We start from the raw sequence: 20145 nt of genomic DNA, 5'->3' as shown, positions 1-20145 counted from the left end.
CAGTGGCTTTCTGAGAGCTGAAATACTGTCTTAAAGGAAAATGCCTGCTTTATCAGTCTAATGCATAAATATACAAAGGAGTTTAGTTTTAATTTTCTTATTAACAGATATATTTGAGTTTGTTCTGAAAAAAAATAGAAAAAAAAAAAAAAGAAAAAAAAGGGAGACCTCCAAGCATGGAAGCACTGCTGGTTTATGGTTTGTCAGGCTGGAGGAACAAAAGCCAAGTGGTGGATTTGAGAGGCTGGAGAAGAGTGCCTGGCTGCCCCAGGCAGTCCCGTGCAGCTCACTGGGCACAGTGCTGCTGCTCAATATGAGAGCCCTGGGAGCTGTAAAAGAGAGATTATTGCCAGCCTGTGGATGGGGGGAAGGAAGGCTCAGTCCCAAAGCTGCAGTTAGCAAGTAGGCTGGCAGGGGAAGGGAGAAGGAAAAAGTGCTTTCCTGCTGCCTTGAATTCCCAAGAAATATGCACAGTGCAGAAGTGACTTTGAATATGCTTTTACTTCTTAAAATTTTATGGTATTGTATCCTTTCCCCCTTGTTGAATATTGTGAGGTGGTACACAGGCGACCTGGCTGCTAACAGTGCAATTCAAGTGTGTCTGCCAACTGCACTGTGCACTGAGTGGGTGGAAATCTTCATTTCATGTCTTTTATAGCCTACTGTACTCTTTCCACAAAATCAGTGGACTCATAAGTTTTTGAGAAGATGAAAACAGTTTGTTGGAAACTTCTCTGTGTTACAGCTTGGTCCTGTTGAACTTTTGGATATAATACTCTGACAGAATGCTAGTTTCACCAGGAGTATGTACAGTTTTTCCTTTCTCTGTATCCAAAATGCCCTTACCTGTCTAGGCTGTGACTGGGACATTGCCTTCCTAGGTTTCTGCAGCACCTGATGCCCTGAGGCTCTCAGCCCTCCCTGCTCCAGAGTTCTTTGAAACCCAGTATTAAGTGTGAATTGTGCTGCTTCCTGTGAGGAAGGTCTCTCTGTGCTAGGCTAAACAATAAGCTCTGCAAAGTATTCCTTAATCTCTTCTAATAGCAATCATTCTGTTTTCACCCTTCAGCACTCAGTGAGAAAGCATGGTATACCATGCCACCAGGTGTGCCTCCTCTTACCACCCCTGTGGTAGAATAGATTGTATATTCACAGCACAGACATGTGAAAATGAAACAGCTTTGCATATTTGTGTGCCAGAGCAGGTAGCTGGTTTATGTGTATGAGCAGGATAGGCATGTTTGTGTCCCCACCTATGGAAAGGCAACCTTCTGACTTGTCATGTGAAAATTCAGCACAGCAGAAGAAAAAGGCACAGAGAAGCAAGTGTGCAGGGCTGCTTAAGAAATAATATCTTGGGCTGGATTACTGATGCTGCACTGGACTAAACCTGGCTGCATTCATTTGTGATTTTTGTCTAAAACCACAATACTTCACACTTCTCAGAGTCACTCTGGCAAGGAGCTGCTGCACTTAAACAGCTGCTTTGTCTGTATTTCTGCCAGAGGGCTGGCTGCTAGTCTGGAAGAGCTTTTGGAAGAGGTGCTCCCCAAAGGTGTGCAGGACAAAGCCTCTCACCGTTCTCCCACAAAGCCTGGCAGGCACATGCAGGTCAGCTCGTCCCCGAGGTCGGTGCAGTTGCCATAGTTGAAACATGTGAGGTTCCTCTCTTCATTCCCACAAACTGTGAAAGGTAATCTTCGATACCTGGGCAAAAAAGAAGGCAGCAGCAGTTATTTGCACTCTCCTTGTTTCTGGATGCCTCATGCTCTCTGAGCTGCAGGGTATTGCCCAAGGGAATGACAGCTGGAACTCAGATTTAGGACTCCCAGAACATGTTTTGCCTAACTTTTTTAATTTGATGAATTTAGTTTTTCTTTTCCAAATATTTACTGGCAAATTAATGATTCATTTCTCATAAAAAAATAAAATGGACATCACTCTACTTGCATTACTAATGTAGTTCTGTGTCATACCTGGACAGCTTAGTATAAAAATTCAAAAGAGACAGACTTAACATACAAGACAAAAAAAACTGGGCCACCATGAGGCATTTTCAAATCTGAGTCCTCACTACTCTGAAAAAGTCAACAAAACGTGTCAATTTTAGTAATCATATCCTAGAAGATTGTAGTTGAGTGGCATGAAGATGATTGTCTCTCTGCATCCTTTGGGCTGCAGCAGACTGGATTTGTTGGAGTCCTCTGAAGGAAGGAGAAGGATTTTGCCTTCTTGGAGAGGAATTGGACATGCTTAGAGGGGAGAATTTAATGGGTGTGCAGAGAAGGGCAGTTAAAGGGAAAAGCCTACAGCTTTTCTAGAAGAGAGTCTGAGAAAAATAGGAAATAGCATGTGAGCAGTGTCAGAAGCAATGACAAAAGTGGGCTGTGTGGTGTTTGCAGCCACCAGGACTGAGAGTAAGCTGGGAGGAAAAGACCAACCCAGAAAAGATCCTGTGGGTGGGGAGAAAAACAACTTCTTTTCCTACTGTTATTTTCTCTTACCAACTTGGAATTCCTGTGTTTATAGAGCTATATTACTCTTATAAAGTATTGTTTTAGAGATTTAAAAACTTCCAGATTTTTTTTTTCTAAAAATAAGATGTAGCACATGTATTTTCAAGCACTGGGAGACTTGTAATCTTGTCATCAGAGAGTTCACAGGACCAATGTTGGCAGCAGAACAGGGAATAGAGCTGTGCCTTGTTCTTTCAATCCTTGCCTCATCAGTCTCTGCCTAAGCTGGCAGCTCTCCACTGTCTCAGTCCACATCTAATTGATCTGTACAACTTTCTATGCTCTTCATACATCGACTCTGCAGCCATGATTAATACAGATACAGATGCAAAACATCTGTGTTTAAAGCAAAGACATCAGTGATATAAGAGCTCTTCAGAAGAGACTTGACAAAATCCTGTGGATCAGCCTTGTTTACAGTACCTGCAGAACCTCCCCGTGAAGTTGGCAGCACACAGGCAGGAGTATCCATTAATCTCATCCACACAGGTGGCCCCATTCACGCACTGGTGGCCATGGCACTCATCTATGTCCTCCTCACAGCTCTCCCCAGTGTAACCAGGCTCACAGCTGCACTCATAGGAGGCAATGCCATCCGTGCAGTTCCCGTGGATGCAGGGGTTTGAGGAGCACTCATCAATGTTGACTTCACAGTAGGCGCCAGTCCATCCATCGGGACATACGCAGCGGTAGGAAGTGTACGAGTCTTCACATATCCCCCCATGCATACAGGGGTCAGAGCTGCAGAAATCTGCCTGCAAGCAGCCAGTGAGAGCAGGGTTTGCAGATATTTTGAGAAATTGCTCCTCTTGAGGTTTTTTAGTAGGGATGTCAGCATTTTCAAAGTACGAGAGATAAATGCCACTGATCTCTATGGTGCTCATGCACCCTCGCAGGCCATCCAGGCTGTCAAAAGCCCTGTCAGCCACATAGATGTCTGTCTCTTCTCTTAGAAAGTTGAGGCTTCCTGCAGCAGCTGTGCTGGTTGCTGTGTCTTTGTTGTCTATATCCATGTGCCACCTGGAGGACTGGGCCAGGGGCTCCACCATGGAGACCATCACTCGGTGCCACTTGCCGTCGCTCACAGGCTCTGAACTCGCAAGGGTCAGCCTGTAGAAGCTGTTGCCACTTTGTAACTGGAACAGGAGTTTGGAGTTGTGGATACTGATGATGACAAACTCAGGCTCCCTCTCTGCATACAGCAGGATCACGTCAGTGTCCCTGGTTCGAAAGCCAAAAGCGATATTGGTGAGGTCTCTGCTGATCTTGCCATTGCTTCTGTAAAATATGGCGCTGCTCCGGCCGCTGAACACCGCGTTCGCCAGACCTGAGCAAAGGCAGCAAGGGAGAAACAGGCCAGTTTTACACCAACACACCTGCAACAATGCCTCTCTGGTGCTCATGCCATGTACAACTGCTTTGGGGTGTGCAGAAAAACAGCCAAGTTCCACCAGTGTTTCTGTTATCCTGGTCTGCCCCTCACGGCTGTGGAAATTACAGGGCAGTGCCAGCATCAGCTGTAATGACATCCAGAGTGTTCTGCTTTGCATCATCTCAGGTTATCACTCTAATATACAATTCTACATTACTGTCACCTCTCTATTTCCGAAAAAGACATACATTTTTCATTTTACAATTGTTTCATAAGTACAGCTAGCTACTCCCCATGACAGATCTGGATGGGGTGAACATTTCTTCCCAATTCTTTTTTTCTTAGGTGTGTCTTAAGATGTTTTATGAAGCATTTGATTGGATGCCAATTTCATCTCACCGATGCAAGAAGGATTAATTTAATGGAAGTGAGTTGATGGACAGCCCTTTGAAATCCCTGTGAGCAGAGTCATGCCTGCCACACTGGAAGCCAGCTTCTCCTGGTGGGCAGGCGCTGCCACAGCCCTGTGCTGGTGGGACTGGGAGGGCAGCAGAACTCAGCTCACACTGCTGTGAGTGAAAATTGATGGGCAACGTTGTGGCAGCTTTATGGACATCTTCACAAAGGTATTTGACACCTTTCATTAGCATGGTTTCTACTAAAATGCACTTACTCACTGGGCTGTAAATTTAAATGTTCTGAGGTTTCTGAGGATTATAGACAGGGAGGAGAGACAGGAAGGAATGTCTTCTGTCTGTACTTCAGAAAAAAATTGCTTTGAAAGATCTGAGATAAGATGGGTTTCTGAACGATCTCTGGGCTTAGTAAATCTTGAGGAAAAGAACCCTGGGAGTCCAAGTATGAATTTATGGGCTTCATATCCTGATGCCAAGGCAGCAGAGGTGTAACTGCATTTTCTGGTCTATCAAATGTGGTGTCTTTCTCATAGAAAAAGTTTCCTCTGAGGAAATCATACTAAAAGGAAAGTCAGAGTTTTTCAAGATTATTCCTGTTTTTTTCAAATATCTCACAAACCTGCTGAGTTTTTTTTAGCAGAAGGCACAAGGCAGAGAACTCACTTCCTAGGAAAGCTTTTCTTTTGTTATCCTGTGTTGAACAAGAAGTTTATCCTGTAGCTAAGAATACAACTAGTAGAAAATGCAGTTTTGTTGTACAGGAAATTTTTAATATCTGTTAGGGAAACTCCCTACTGTTGCCACATAAGCCAGCACAGAAATCTAAAGGAGATGACCTTAAGTAACTGAAAGTGTAAATGAACTTGACTTTAGCAAAAGGAAAGAGTTCAGGTACTTTTCACTTCACTGTCTCCGAGTGTTTGTGTTCTACTCTAATATGCAATAGTGAGTTTTATAAGAGAATGTATTCTGATGTTATCATTAAAGACATCTCTGAGAGAAGAAGCAATTATTTTAATTACAGTTACAATTTTAAGCCATCCTGCAATGCTGATCCTAACAATCTGCATAAAAATAATATCATATTGGTCTGTCTATGAAAGAGACCTTTTGTTGACCAGCCTTCCCTTTCCTAAGAGTCAGCCATTCTGACAGCTTCCATCAGACTGAGGGGGTATTTACCTTCTCTCACAGCTTTTTGTCAGGGCTTCCTTTGGTAGCAAAATGAAAAAATATTTCTTAAAAATCCTTACTTGCTTTTTTCAATTCCACTCCAGGGTGGGAAGGAGAAGGAAAGTGGAGAAGGAAAGAGATGTGCAGAGTGACCAGTGATCCTAAGGCAGCTAATGGTCATCAGTTTTCAAATGGACTGCTTGGCACGCAGGTGCTTCTTAGGAAGGCACTGCTTGAATAACTGTGCTGCAGGTATTGAGGTGACTTTCTCCAAAGCTAGTCAAGATTTAAGAAAATCAAATTATGCAATGTAAGTTATGTAGCTTGTCTTTTCAGGAGGATGGAGAACATGCCAAGGTTAATCCAACATTGGATATCCTCTTAAGTCTTTGCAGTGGAAGTGTGAGGGCAATGTACTGGTCTATTGGACAACCTGACTAGTTGGGCTGAGTTATCCAAAATCAAAGTTCCTGTAAACATCAGTGTCTGAGTCAGGGGGTCTGGGGGAGAATTGCTGGGTTTGGTAGGTCAAATCCATTATCACTATTTAAAACTGACACAACTATTATTTTAATACGGAAACAGCATTTGAATGAACTTTAAAAATGGTGAATACTTTGTTTCAAGGAAAGGCTGTTGAAAATGGCTATTGCTGCTAATCTCCAAAGATGATTGGAATAACTGAAATGTACCTACATTCAAATCCTTGGTGCACCAGCTGGCATTGTGCTTCATGAGGACAGGGCCCAAGCTCACACCACTTAACCTCCTCACACGCCTTCCCCACGGTGTTAGGCGGGCACGTGCAGGTGAAGTCATCCCAGATGGAATAGCACACACCACCGTTGTGGCAAGGGTTGGACTGTGGGGAAAGGGAAGAGAGAATCTTGGTATGAGTCAAGGCTGTTGGACACCCAACCCTAGGGATGGGGGGGCTGCTTGGCAAAAAGAAGTTTTCTTTTTATTTCAGATGGAAAAGGATAAATATCAATACTGTAACAATCCAGCACGTTCAATAATTAGTGAAAAACAGTATTTCAATTTCAAAATAGTTTCATTCTCCCCTATGCAAATACATTTTGCTTCTGATATTCATCATATGTAGTATAGCTTAATAAAACCTGCTCTTTCTAGCATTTTTGCACGTTTTCTTAATCTGTCATTAAAATCAAGTAATGCATGGGAATGTACTAAAAACATAAAATAAATTCCCCACTATAAGCATGGGAAAATGCTCTGAAAAATGTCATTCTTACCTTGCAGAGGTTGTCACCAGTGCAGCCTTGGGTGACATTGATCAGAGTTCGGTTGATAAGAGAATTCGGTGGATTGGTCATGGGGAAGAATTCCAGTGGCTGGTTATTCATTCTGACATCTTGGATACAGCCTTTGAAATATTTGCCATTTCTGTCAGTTTCTTTGTTATCTGGTAGGCCTCCAATGTAAAGAATATCCTTCCTTTGGATGGTTAGTGCTGGAGTAGAAATAGAGCCTAGGTAGTGAGAGGACTGGAACAACTCCACCTTATTTGGTTCTATTTTTAATGTTATTAAGTAAAAGTTTCCATCGTTCACAGAGTGTTTCCCTAATAACTTCATGGAATTTAGAACTAGCATGGTGAGTTTCCCACCTTCCAAATAGACTCTTATGTAGAGGTAAGTACTGTTTCTCAGAGCCAGTAGCAAGCCAGAAGGTTTGCGTGTTCGGACAAACATTGATATGATGAAGTTCTCATTCTGAGTGGAATCAACAGGGAAAGCAGCATAGCCTGAGGAGTCCTCAGATCCAAACCGGCCTGGAATGTACTCTTGAAGTTAGAGATACAAGAAAAGGTAAAAAAAAAAAAAAAAAAAGAAAGAACAGAAGGGAGAAAAATAAAATAGTTAGGGCTAAATGACAAGGGAGTCAATGCAATGATTAAATAACTACTGCTGGTGGCATTGATGTATGGTAGTAAGATGTGCTTGTATTTATGGATGAATAAAGACTTGATCCAGCTGTAAATAGCTTCTGCTTCTAAATTCCTGTTGGATTCTATGGCTGTAGCATTAAGCCCCAGTGCAGGACCAGATGTTATATAATTGGGCACATTTTTCCCCTTTATCATGCTCTGTATAGTGCTGTGTTTTCAACTAGTTAAACAAGGATAGATTTCTACAGTTTTCTGCATTGATCCTCAGAAAGATCATTTTGGTAAGAACCTACCTGTTTTGATCCTCTGATGACCATGGAAGTTAATGCAGTTCTGGGATTTTGTGACTTTTTTTTGCACAGAATCCAATCACAGAAAGCTGCTGGGCAAAGCCCTCTTGTGTGAATAGATCACCTGTGTGGTGCTGCATGGGCTCCCCAGTTCTCTGACAGACTTTTTGTTGCTGGGGCTCAACATAGGCTCACCCACATCAACTTGTATCCAGTCATGAATCCTGCTCAGTCCCTGAGTGCCCACAGTGCTGTGGGAGAAACATGATCCAGGATCAAGTAAGTTTTATTTTTTTTTTGTGTTTAGCAATTAAAATGATTAAACCAAAGCCATCTGTCTATCCTTTACCCCTTATTTTCGGTAATGATTTTCAGTCTTTTAAGGATACAAAATATGCAGCCAAAACTGTAATTTATTCTGATAAATCATCTCTTTAAAGAACAACAAAGTGTTTCTATTTTTACACCATAGTTTTGTGATCTTGTCCTTAATATTACAGACTTCCTGCCTGAACAGTTTCAGGAGCTACTTTTCATATATCAAAAAATAAACCAAGCTTTTTTTAAATGCTCACATAGCTAAAGATTCAGTCGTATGTTGTGCAGTAAAACTCCTGGAGCAGGATGTCATGGGCCAACTTCCTGCTTGCAGAACTGTCTTTTTTTGTGACTGCATTTAAAAAAATGTTGAAAAATAGGGGACTGACTGTGAAACCTCAATAGACCCTTAATAACCACTCTGCACTGCTATGTGGTATGGTCATATTATTTAGCAACAGGAATAAATTACATATAATTTCTTTATTTAATTTGAAATAGTGTATTTCTATGAATAAGATTGCCTATATATCTACATCTACTTGTTAAACAGACTTAATGCCTCAAAATACCAATTCCAACAAATAATTATTTCTACATACAAGAGCTTTAAGCTATATCTTCTCTTAAGGTGGTACTGGAGACTGAGACACTTTTTTCATGAGGGTAAAAAGAAAAATTCTGCTGAAACTGAGGATTCCACAATTGCAGTATTAGAAAGAAGCCTTGATCTCCAGAAAGGCACTTCATGTTTACAATTACCTTGTCACATTTCTCTCCATTTATAACTATACACATATATCATCAGCCTGATCTGTTTGATGAGATGACTAGCATCACCTTGGTCAATATTAACCTCTTGGGTCACCACATCTGGATGTTGATCAAAATGAGTCAACATCTGTTTGTTATTTTGTATATGTAGAGAAAATATTGCGTCTTGTCAATGGAATACTTGGCAGCAACTTTTCTTCAGAAAGACACCAGCATTTCTTATGTTATCCTTTACCACAAGTCTCTCCCATTCTGCCTTTTTAGAAACCTGCCACACTTTTTTACATGTGACATATATCTAGAACCTATGTACCACAATGGCACGGTGCCACGATTAACAAGGAATATTGTGGTCAGCAGGAAAAAAAAAAAAGCATGCTTTCTAATCATTCTCAACAGTTCTAATGCCAGTATAAGCTGCTCCTGGCCCTGAATGGTTTTAATTTTGCTTCATATAAAGAGGCAAACATATTTCCCAGATGTTGTCCTACATTCAAAAGTTGCCTTCCAAATCTTTGGATAAATTACAGCTACACTTCAAAGAAGTCTGTTACAATTACCTCTCAGACTTTGTCATTTTGCAATAAAACCAAAAGGAAAAACTATTGAAAGGTATTGATAAGTATTAGGTAGAGCATGCAAAATGAAGTTGTATTCAAACATTTGAAATGTATTTGAAGGCCCAGCTTTCTGCAGCAATGCATTCAACAACCCCTGAGGCCAATTGTTCAGCTGATGTGAATCAATGTAACTTCACTGGCAGCACTGCAGCCACGCCACTTTACACCACTTTAGGATCTGTCCATTCCAATCTGACCATGGCTCTGCTGCTGTGTTTAATTTTTTCCAGTCTACTTGGTAAATGTATCTACATAGATATACTTATGTTTGTATACATGTATGTAAATATGTATTTCTTGCTCCCTAAATATTGCTCTGCTGACCATGTGTGGATGAGGAAGGTTTTGAGGGCATGGCATGAAGACTTAGTCCTGTGCAATTTTCTCAAACAAAACTGCTGGTTTGAAATCCCTAAAACTTTGCCTGGGGAAGGATTACAGAGCTCATCCTAAAGCATTCCTGAGGGTTGCTGTGTTTACAGCTCTAGGGGGCTTCACCCAGCAGATGCAGAAGGGAGCTGGACAGGCACCTCCTGTTGTCCTTCCACTTCGCCCCAGCCTGCCCTGCAAAGATCATTTGTAGCAGGGAAAGTGCTACAGGCATCTGGAGCTTTTGTGTTCCTGCTCACCACTGCCATGGAAGCTGCTTGCTGAGATGAGTTCTGCTCACCCAGACAGGGACATGTTTCCCTCTGGTCAGCTCTCTGGGAACAGCAGCCTGCACTGGATTGTCCAGCCCTGCCTTGGGACCAGCTGAGGGATGAATGGACCCTGTTTCCAGCTGCTGAAGCCCTGCCTGCTCCCTGGGCTAATCGGATTTAGCTAAGAGTATAATCTCATTCATTTTTTTTAAATTGGAATCTGTCTTTTTTCAACTTGCAGTAGTTTTGCTTGCCTTTCATTGCCTTAAATGAATCTCTTTATAAAAGCTTAGAGTGCTCAAGGATAAAATTTTCAAAGAATGCTTTGAAAATAAGTCTTAAACTCAAAGTGACTTGCTTGCTTTCTAAACTTTACTCAGCATGGATAACCTCCAGTGAACGACAGTTTCTCAGAGTTTATGGAGTGCTGAGAGCACTGACAAGATTTTAAAACAAGAGGACTAGAATCCACCAGTTTAACCTGACTTTTTTTTTTTTTTTTTTGCCAGGCTGAAAAGCAGCCTTCCTGGGAAACTAGCTAGAAAATAGCAAAGATGTGCCTACTAACCTCTTGCACTGGCTTACCACTTGACATTAAGCTCCAGAGATCCAAAGGGTCACGCTGCTGCACTGCCAGGTGAGCAGGATTGTTTCTGGCCATGCTTTCAGCAGGCACATGAAACACAAACACCAGCAGTGCTCCTCCCTTACCTGCTGCACAGTCTGGCCCTGTGTAGGGCCGGTAGCAGTCGCAGTGGTAGCTCAGCCACAGGTTGGCGCAGCGTCCCCTGTTCTGGCACGGGTGGGGGTCACACCAGTCCTTTTTAGCACAGCCTGTCCTGACATTTAAAGATGATCCAGATGATACATTCTCTGGAGTAATAACATTCAAGTCTATCTCAATATCCTGAAGGCAGCCTACAAATGAAGGTGCAGAATGTGTATTAAAGGTGTTCTGTAGAGAGTTGCTGTTCCCCACTGGTAAGCCGCCCAAAAACGTGCTCTGAAACGCAAACATCACCAGCTCGTTATCTACCTTAGCAGATGTTTTATTGAGACAGGATTCTACACAGGAGCTGTCAAGCAAATTAAGAACAACAGCTCTTGCCAGGGTTACCTCCACTGAATGCCATTCTCCATCACTGACATTATGTGGAATATGCAAAAGAGCCTGTGGCTGATTATTGACTTGCACGGATAAGTGTAAGTAGCCATTCAGTAATTCCAACTTTGCAAAGGTGTTTTTCTCCCCTCGGTGAAACAGAAAAGCTGTGGGTTGCACAGTTTGAAACCTCAGGTTTATATTATAGAAAAAATCCTTTTTATGGGTCTGGGGATTCTTCAACAAAAGGAAACTGTTTCCTTGAAAAGAAAATGTGGTTATGGTTTCACAGTGTATGCCAGTATACCCAGGTGAACATATGCAGCTGAATCCGTGTTGGCCATTTTTTAAATGTGGGATACATATTCCATTGTTTTGGCATTGATGATCAGCACAGCCATGCAGAACTTCTGTACAGTTCCAGCCACCATAAAAAATCCCTTCTTTGTCTGCAGGTGGGCAATGGCAAGTGTAATTTCCAGGAAAATTCTCACAGATCCCACCATTTTGGCAAGGGTTCATGTAACATTCGTTGACGTCCTCATCACAGTGAGTACCTGAAAAATAAACAAAGAATTAGGAATTCTGGTTTGAATAACTGGAGCCTGAAGTAACACTTTAAATAATGTGTTTTATTAAATTACCTTCTATTAGAGGGGAATGCCTTGATAAATATATGATGGACAAGTAAAAAAACATACTTTAAATATAAAAAGGCCATTCAATTGTCATAGTTTCCTTGTGCAAAATATTATATAAGCACCTAAATGCTAACCACATTTTGGAGAAAAGAACCAAACATATGGACAGTTTTGATATGGATAATGTGATGACATCAGGACAAATATCATCAGATGGGATCAAAAAATTGTTTCCCACATATCCTGTGGTGGAAATCTAGAATGCTTAGTAATGAACTGAATTGTTTATCACATACAAAAACTGCAAGAGTTGTTGCTTAATTCCTGTTCATAATATAGAATGGGCGTGAGCTGGAGTATGATCTGCTGGTCATTCCTTCTTTTTGTATTCATTCAAACAGTATAAGAACTACAGACTAATGTTCCAGGTCCCATGTGAAACATCTTGGAGCAACACTCTTCAAGGGAGAGTCATAGGACTTATAAGAGATACTTGACATGGTCAGACTGACAAGTAGGGGAGCATGCCTGAAAATGTATGTACTGCAAATAGTACTACAGGGGAACTTTTGTACCTCTCCTTTATACAAAATATAAAGCAAGAAAAGATGAAGAGAATATTCTCTCAAACATCTCAGAGGTTGATTGGTGATGAGAGCACTTCTGCAGGAGATTGTCAATACAGTCTCATATTTCCTCTTCTTCCACATAATGCTTGGCTTCTGATATATCTGGTAAAAGGAGAACTCCTCATCTCAACTCCACTGTAATTGGGTAGATGTGGCCTAAGTGGGTCTGCTGGATCACACTTCACAAAGAAAAACAAATCTGTTCCTCTGGTAAAACTAATCTGTTTATCCCTCTGCACTGTTGTTCATCTATAAAGCAGTAATTACAGTAACTTCTCCCTTGAGCAATCAAGTGACCAATATGCATGCAGTGGATCAGGGAAAATCTGTTTCTCATCTCCCTTGAAAGCAGCCAAAATATCCAAATACTTTTTTGATAACTCATGCTAAGAGCAACTCTTAACATTTCTACTTCCCTTCATAGTTATTTTAGAGAAAAAAGAGAAACATTTTGCAGATAGTTTTCAAACTAGTATCACCAGCACAAATTAAATAGATAACTTTTCATCCATTCCCCACAGCAAAACTGCTGTCTGTAAATCAGGTAATGAGATGGAGTGGCAGCTGGGTGTACCAGTCAGCACACCTAGCTTTACATACAAATTCACATCAGGCTTTATTTCTATAACAAAAGATAGCAATTCTTCATGGAAAATTACAGAGCAACATTCAGTCATAATGGATTGCTTCAAATAGCAGTAGATAAGTGTAGTTACTCAGGCTAATTCCTTGCCTGTCCACTTTATTCAATCACAATTGTAACTGGACCCATCTGGGAGAGTGGTAAGTAGAGGAGAGCCAGGAGGGAACTGAGAATTGGGAGAGAGTTGGTTAAAAGCTTAGCCTGAGTGGAGTGGTCATAGCAGGTACACAAAAGACTCTCTCTGCAGCCATCCAACTCACTCATCAGACCTCAATTAAAGCATACACTGACTTTCCCCTTCAAGCTTCAGGCTATTGAGCACAGCTAGTGCCATCTCCCTGGCCTGGCAGTGGGGTTTTGCTGCAGCAGTCTCTCTCTTTTTTCCAGCCAGGCTCATCTTTATTCCAATGAGAGGTGTCTGTGCACACCTTAATGTGCAGTGGCATCTGGCAGAAATGTGACTCACTGGGACTGACTCTCTCCAAGTGAAGTGCAGTTCCCAAACCATTCCTGACTGGGGGCCACAGCCATGTCTGCTTTGGTAGTTTGTGACAATTTCAGTGTTAGCAACTTGTCCTCCTTTTGCTATCCCTGTATATGAAAAGTGAAGTTAGTGTGAGCTGTTTCCTGCTTTGGTCAATATTTTAGAACATCTCCTGCCTGATACTGTTCCCTTCCCTGCTCTGCCATTGAGAACAATGTGTCCTTGGGTCTTTCATACAACTCAGTTTTAATATGATGGCTGTAGAAATGCAGGTCTCTTTGGGTTTTTTGTGTCAAAGATAAAAATTAGTCCAGCCCACAAGCAGCTGGTTCAAGCTGTGCTTAGCCTTGTCATAGGGCTTCAGAGTGGACAGACTGTGCTTAAGGATTTAGAGACTGGGAGTCCCTGTGAAACCTTTCATTAAAAAATCAGCATTGTGAATGGCTAGGTCCTTAGCTGTTGCATTTTCAGTAATATGTGGTGACTCTCTGTGTGTTATTTTATTATCCTACAGCACCTGCCAGATATTCCCTTTGCCTTGTAGCTTATGGTCCGAGTCACGCTTTGAAATAGTGACTTGCCTGTCACTATCAAAGAATGTATCAAAGAATGATACAGATGCATTTACCTTTACAATAATCTTTAGTGTCTATATTGTTCTCTACTTCATCAGATGAGACATAAATTTAACAAAATTATTGAATGAGAATGCTAAAATTTTTTTGGAAATCGTATATATTTCTATCTTCAAATTTAGACGAGACATTTGATAAAAGAAATCATCAATGCCCAACAAAGTAATCAAATTAGTTTCACGAGAAGGTTTTATTACTATTATTATTATTATTGTTGTTGTTGTTGTTGTTGTTGTTGTTATGGTTATTATTATTTGTGTATTCTTTGCCTGTAGAAACTTAACAGTATCAGTTATTAAATATAAAGAGACTTTTATAGAGCCACTTAAATACATAGATTTCATGGTCATTTCAGTGTCTAAACACAATGCTTATTTTTTAAGTAATGATATGAAAAGTACATTGCAAATTAATTATTTTATTGGGTTGTGCATATAGATATACACATACATGTATGCACTTACATATATAGGCCTACTATTTCATAATAAGATTAGCAGAAACACAAATATAGGTCACACCAAAAGACAAATAATAAGTCACTTTTTCATATCAAGAATAAATAAATCAGCTGTTCTTGCAAGTGGTGCTGATATTGCTTGTTATCTGCCGATTGCTATGCAAGCAAAGACCACTGTCAGTCAAGATAAAAGCACTCTAGATAAAAGGATTAGTCAATATTTATAGAACTGTATAAGCAGTTCAAATAGCTCAGGTTGGAGACATGCAGAAAAAGAATTCTCAAAAGATGTAAGACATACCAAAACAAGTGCAAACGCAATCATTTTTTTTTCAGTGGTTACATATATTAACTCAGCTAAGCATATTCGTGTTTTTAAAGGAAAAAGTAAAGAAGAATCATATAGCATTTCATCTTCTAAATATATTACACACTGACATAAGATTTCAGTAAATGTGAATATTTTTAAAGATGATTACTTTTCCAACCTGTGAAGCTTGTTTTTTTCAAAACAGGGATGAAACAGTTCATTTGATTCAGTTTGATAGCATCACTCATGTCTCCTTTTTTCACTTAACATTATTACTATATGGTGGCTATTTTCTAACTGTTCACCTCTTAATTAAACTCTCAAATTTAGCAGCAAAGGTTTCCTGCAGAAGCAGGATGACAAGAGCAGTTATTCAAGCATAATTCTGCTGAATGTCACCAATTTTCACTTTGATTAAACAATTATAAAAGTATTATCCAAATGACACTTTTGATACACACCTTTGGTTAGAAATCTTACTGCTTACTACCTTTTGCCTTTCCAGTCCCCTGACACTCAATAAATAAATATCAAGAAACTACAGGCAAGGAATCTGGATAGGTGCTACACATTTACTACAATCTAAGTGCACATTCAAATTCACAAAAAGAAAATATTTACCTGTAAACATTGTCATTAAAATGATGTAAACTTGTATCCTAGTTGCAACCATCTTTTTCCGCAGGAAAATTTCCGAAAGAAAAAGATTGTTTAGCACTTAAGCAGTTGATAAATTTCTGTAAAATTCACAACAGTTCTTAGTATAAAGGCTTCCTTCCCAGGATTAGCTTGCTCCACTTCTGTACCTGCTGATGTAGTCTGATGGTGTATTTTGCTCAAGCCAGATCAACAAGGCTTAAAGTAAGACCCATTAAACTGCTTACACAATAGATATGTATCCTATTTAAATTCTTTTTCTCCAAGTTCATGCTCACACTGAACGTTGTTTGTGTTTCACAGAAATGCACATTATCAGGATCCATTCAAAACTAATTGGTCACTTTTTATTTTGTTTTGCAAGGTGCTGTTTTGAAGACTTTTTTTTCCTTTCAAGAGGTTTGTTAATCCAGATCAACTCTGTCATGGTCACTGTCATTCAGAGAAACTGTACATCTCAATAAGCAGATAGAAAGGATCTAAAATTTGATCCCATTTCTTCATTTATGAAGTATTTTTGTTCCATTTGCTATCTCTACTTAATGAAAGTCTGTGTAGATTTTTGAGTGTGCTAAAGACAGGTAAAATTATTTACTAAAAGATTGTTTTTCTTCAGCTCTTGAGCAAGACATTTTGATTTAGACCAAGTTTAATGAAGGGAAAATTGAGTTCAGGAGATATAACTACTTATTTCTGTGATAATTTTAGCAGCAGACATTATTTTTTTCACTTAGGTTTATCAAGTTCTTCTTCTAACTCATTTATTCACTAATTAGGAAATTCTTGACCTTGTGTCACATTTGCATGCATGTCTATCCCTTCCAAGTCTATTTTTCCATGATTTTGTGTCTCCCTTAAATGAAACAATTCCCAGCAATTGAGCTGTGGGTGTGTCAAACTATACAGACTATACCTCTGCACACACAGGTATCTCTACATGTGTATCAAATGCAAGCAGGAGTAAACCTTGGAGAAACTCAGATTGTACCATCCCCTTTAGAATATACTTTATGGAAGACAAAGAGTTTGCAATAGCACTTCCTCCACCTGATTTTAGATTTTTGGAAATGTCTGTCATAAAATCCTACCCCAGGTGCAAACAACTCTCTCTTCGAGGGACTCATTAGTCCTGAGGCCAACAGAAAGATCTGGCAGAGTATTCTTCAGGGCCCCAGGTTTTAGCAGACAATCATGAAAATTCTAACTTTGCCACATCTGTGCAGATAATTGCAAAGAGATAATTACTTTTTGCTGGAAGGAGGAAATGCACATTCATGAGTGAGTAAGTGCAAGGAAATAAATTGACCATCTCTTTGTCCTCATAATTAAACCCCATGCTTGTGGGTAAAAATCAGTCACCATGCAGGTCAGGAAGGAAGTTTTACTCTTATGTACCTCAGTGTAGAGCAAGTGAAGGGTATTTAAATGGATTTTTTTTCACCTATTTTTCTTCAGTAAAGAACTGGCTTACATTTGATATTGAAGTTAATGTGAACAGCGCTCTGATCTTGCATGGTAATTTCTGTTGCTCCCCTGGCAGGAAAAGCTTGTGTAAAATGAAGGACAGAACACAGAGCAGAGCTGGAGCACATGGAAAACAGGATTCTTTAAAATAGTAGGATAATAAGCATTTGTTAACATTGGGCTAATTTGCACATGATACCTTTCACACAGAACTCTAATTTTGTAACGTCATAAGACCTTGCTAGTTATTCCTTTATTGCAGACAAATTCACTATTCTGCTATTTTTCTCTTGCCATTTGAAATGTATGTATTAAGTTAATACTGGCTAGGAAAAAAAATTTAAATAGAAATAGAGCTGAGTGGCTTAGCTTAATCATTAAATATGTCACTCTAGCTGAGGGATATGGAATTCATAATGTGCTACATTCAGAATGGCATGCTGTAATTCAATCTTTTTAAATGTTGCTGGCCTGAAGCTTCATAGACTAGTTTGAATTTTCAGTAAAAATGGATTTTTTTTAAAGTAGTAAAAACCCCCAATCCCTTAATCTCTTCAATCAGTAAAGGTTTTCTGAGAGCAAAAGTACCTGGAAATGTTTTTCCACTTGTTTCACATGTTTTGTCACACCTAAAATAGTCTTCATTTAAAAAGGAAAAAAAAAACAGAGAAGAAGAAAACCATGTACATGCCATAGGTGATTAGTTGTTTAGTGAGATGTGGTGTGTTTACTTTATTTTAGGAATATTGGAAGCAGGCGCCTGGGCTGAGCTGGGCTGCGGCCCCAGCGAGCGCAGCCACGCGCATGGCACGGCCAGGGGTCAGGGGACACTGCCTGCCCAGGGCCAGGGCACGGCCTGCAGGGCAGCCTGCCCCTCCAGCCCTCCTTCAACTTACACAGCCAGCCATGTGGATCCAATTGTGGGATTAGGATCTGAATCTGGAGCAAAGAAAAACTCGTCAAAGAAATACGTCCCTGCGTGGCACTCATTTTGAGTGATGGAGGCACGGCAGAAAATCAAATGGTGGCAGCCCAGTTTTCCCAGGCACCATCCCTCTGGAGTGGGTTTTCTGGCTGCACAAATGTGCTGTAGCTATGGCCATGATGATGGTATGAGATAGGAAGAGGAGCAGAGAGGAGGGAGAGCACAACAGGGTGTGACAGGTTAAAGTAGAGAAAGGTGATGGAAAAAAAAGTAGGTAAGATTTTGGAGACTAAAGAGATGAAAAAGTAGTGAAAGATGTGACTGAAAAAGAAATAAAAATATGGGAATCAATGGTAGCCCAGGAGATACTTCTGTTGGCATTTGAGACAGATTTCTTTTTGGACACGTGGGCATTTGGGGGTAGTAAGAGAGCAGAGTACATGTGTATGGCCATCCATCTATATAGGATGTGTGAGCAATGCTAAGAAAGACTGAAGATCATAGATAAAGTCTGCACAGAGATCTGGGCTGAAACTGAGAGCAGGAAAAGGAGACTGTGCGAGCAATACCGGAGACAAAATATTTAGGAAAAAAACAGCCATAGATTTTTTTTGTAATTAAACAGCCATGTGCAGAGCAGAGAAGTTATTTCACCAAACACAGATAATTAGGACAGAACAACAGAAAAATTTACATTGAAAGGGACCTTCAAAGGCCATCATCTGGTCCAGTGCTCCACTCAAAGGGTCAGGATATCAACCAGAGAAGAAATTTTAATAACAGGTTTAGGAGAATTTGTTATTTTATACCTAATTCTGGACCAGGTATTTAGAAGCCAAAGAAAGATATTTGGTGTTCTGCTTTCCAGTAAAGGGTTTTTTGGTATGCTCTGTAAGTCGGAAAAAAAGGGTATATGTAATTCAGGAATTTTTCATGTATTACCTTTTAGAAAACGGTGGCAAGACTGTCAAATTCAAAGCATTAATGATCTGATTTGCATTTTCTGTAGATTTATGAGCTTGTACATTTAGATGATGTGCAATTGAACTGAAGTATATCCAGTGGGATCTTAAAACAACCAGTACCTTTGAGTTGTTTAATTAGATCATACAAGGTCATGTTTCATTGACTTGAAAATCTGTTTGGAACACTTTGGAATTAGAAAACAAATTAATTTTCTGTCCTACAAACACTGAAGGGCTTTAAAAGAGTGCTTGCTGTTGATGAACACACCCACTGAGAAATGTGTGCAGTGTCTTGTCTCCCCTAAATGGGATTTTCTACCTTGTCTCTTGTTGGCTGTTTCCTATTTGTTTTAACTGAGTTAGGCAAGCACAGCCACTGTGCTGTCTAGTGTGAAAGAGCTTCTGCCCTGGAAATGGCACCCTGGAAAATTTCAGTCATTTGCAGGATTTTCTCATTTTGCTATAACTGATGTGAATCTCCACAACATGCAGAAGTGACTGTGGTTACATAACTTCATTGTCAGTCCTTATTGAAACAAACTGAAATAGCCAAAAGGCCAGAAAAATCATAGTTTTAATTGGGCCTATAGAGTTTAATTGATAACAGAGATGTGAGAATAGAAAAATGTAAAATATGAATGGGTGAGTGCACATAATATGTTTATGCTGCATATATTTTGAGCTGTGCACAGCAAAACTGTATAAAGAGCATTGTTAGGCTGTGTATAATCTCATTTCTCTATTCCTAAAGTATATATATTTACTTTATTTATCACTTTAAATATAGAAAACTGTCCAAGCTTTTTATGATAAATTATTCACTTTTTATTATTTTTATGTGTGTTTTCTTTCCTGGGTCAGCTGTGGCTTGCTCTAGAGCAGATGTAGATGCAGAAGACCTGAGATTTCAGGCTGTGATCTTTCAGTCCCTCTCCATGTCAGTGGGAAGGGCAGAGGTTCATCCCTCTTTTCACTTCAGCAGCAGTGTTCATTCCCCTCATTCCCTGCAGTGTTAGTCCTTTGTAGTGTGAAAACTCATCTAAATGGTGGCTTTCTTCATCCAAGGTTTCATATGCTTAACTCCTCTCGAGGCTGAGACCCAAACTAGCTTAATTTTTGCCTGGTCACATAGCAGTCCTGATGGCAGCATGGACCTCAGCTAGGACTGTGTGTGCTTGCTGTGGAATCCTGGCTGCCT

The 20145-nt window shown here is 40.1% G+C and overlaps 1 protein-coding gene across 1 annotated transcript in view; it reads right to left on the bottom strand.

The window, feature by feature from the left end:
• Positions 1 to 20145, bottom strand: part of CRB1 (crumbs cell polarity complex component 1) — a 93223-nt gene that overhangs the window by 24569 nt on the left and 48509 nt on the right. Inside the window, exons 6-10 of the mRNA XM_056497182.1 lie at positions 10744 to 11691; positions 6734 to 7284; positions 6174 to 6339; positions 2940 to 3843; positions 1579 to 1707 (exon numbers count right to left, since the gene is read on the bottom strand). Coding sequence (XP_056353157.1) covers positions 1579 to 1707; positions 2940 to 3843; positions 6174 to 6339; positions 6734 to 7284; positions 10744 to 11691 — 2698 coding nt within the window. The remainder of the gene's footprint in view (positions 1 to 1578; positions 1708 to 2939; positions 3844 to 6173; positions 6340 to 6733; positions 7285 to 10743; positions 11692 to 20145) is intronic.

This window comes from Oenanthe melanoleuca, chromosome 8 (genome assembly GCF_029582105.1).
Source record: "Oenanthe melanoleuca isolate GR-GAL-2019-014 chromosome 8, OMel1.0, whole genome shotgun sequence".
NCBI lineage: Eukaryota > Metazoa > Chordata > Aves > Passeriformes > Muscicapidae > Oenanthe > Oenanthe melanoleuca.
The sequence above is the reverse complement of the archived record's forward strand: the minus strand, read 5'-3'. Positions and strand labels throughout refer to the sequence as shown.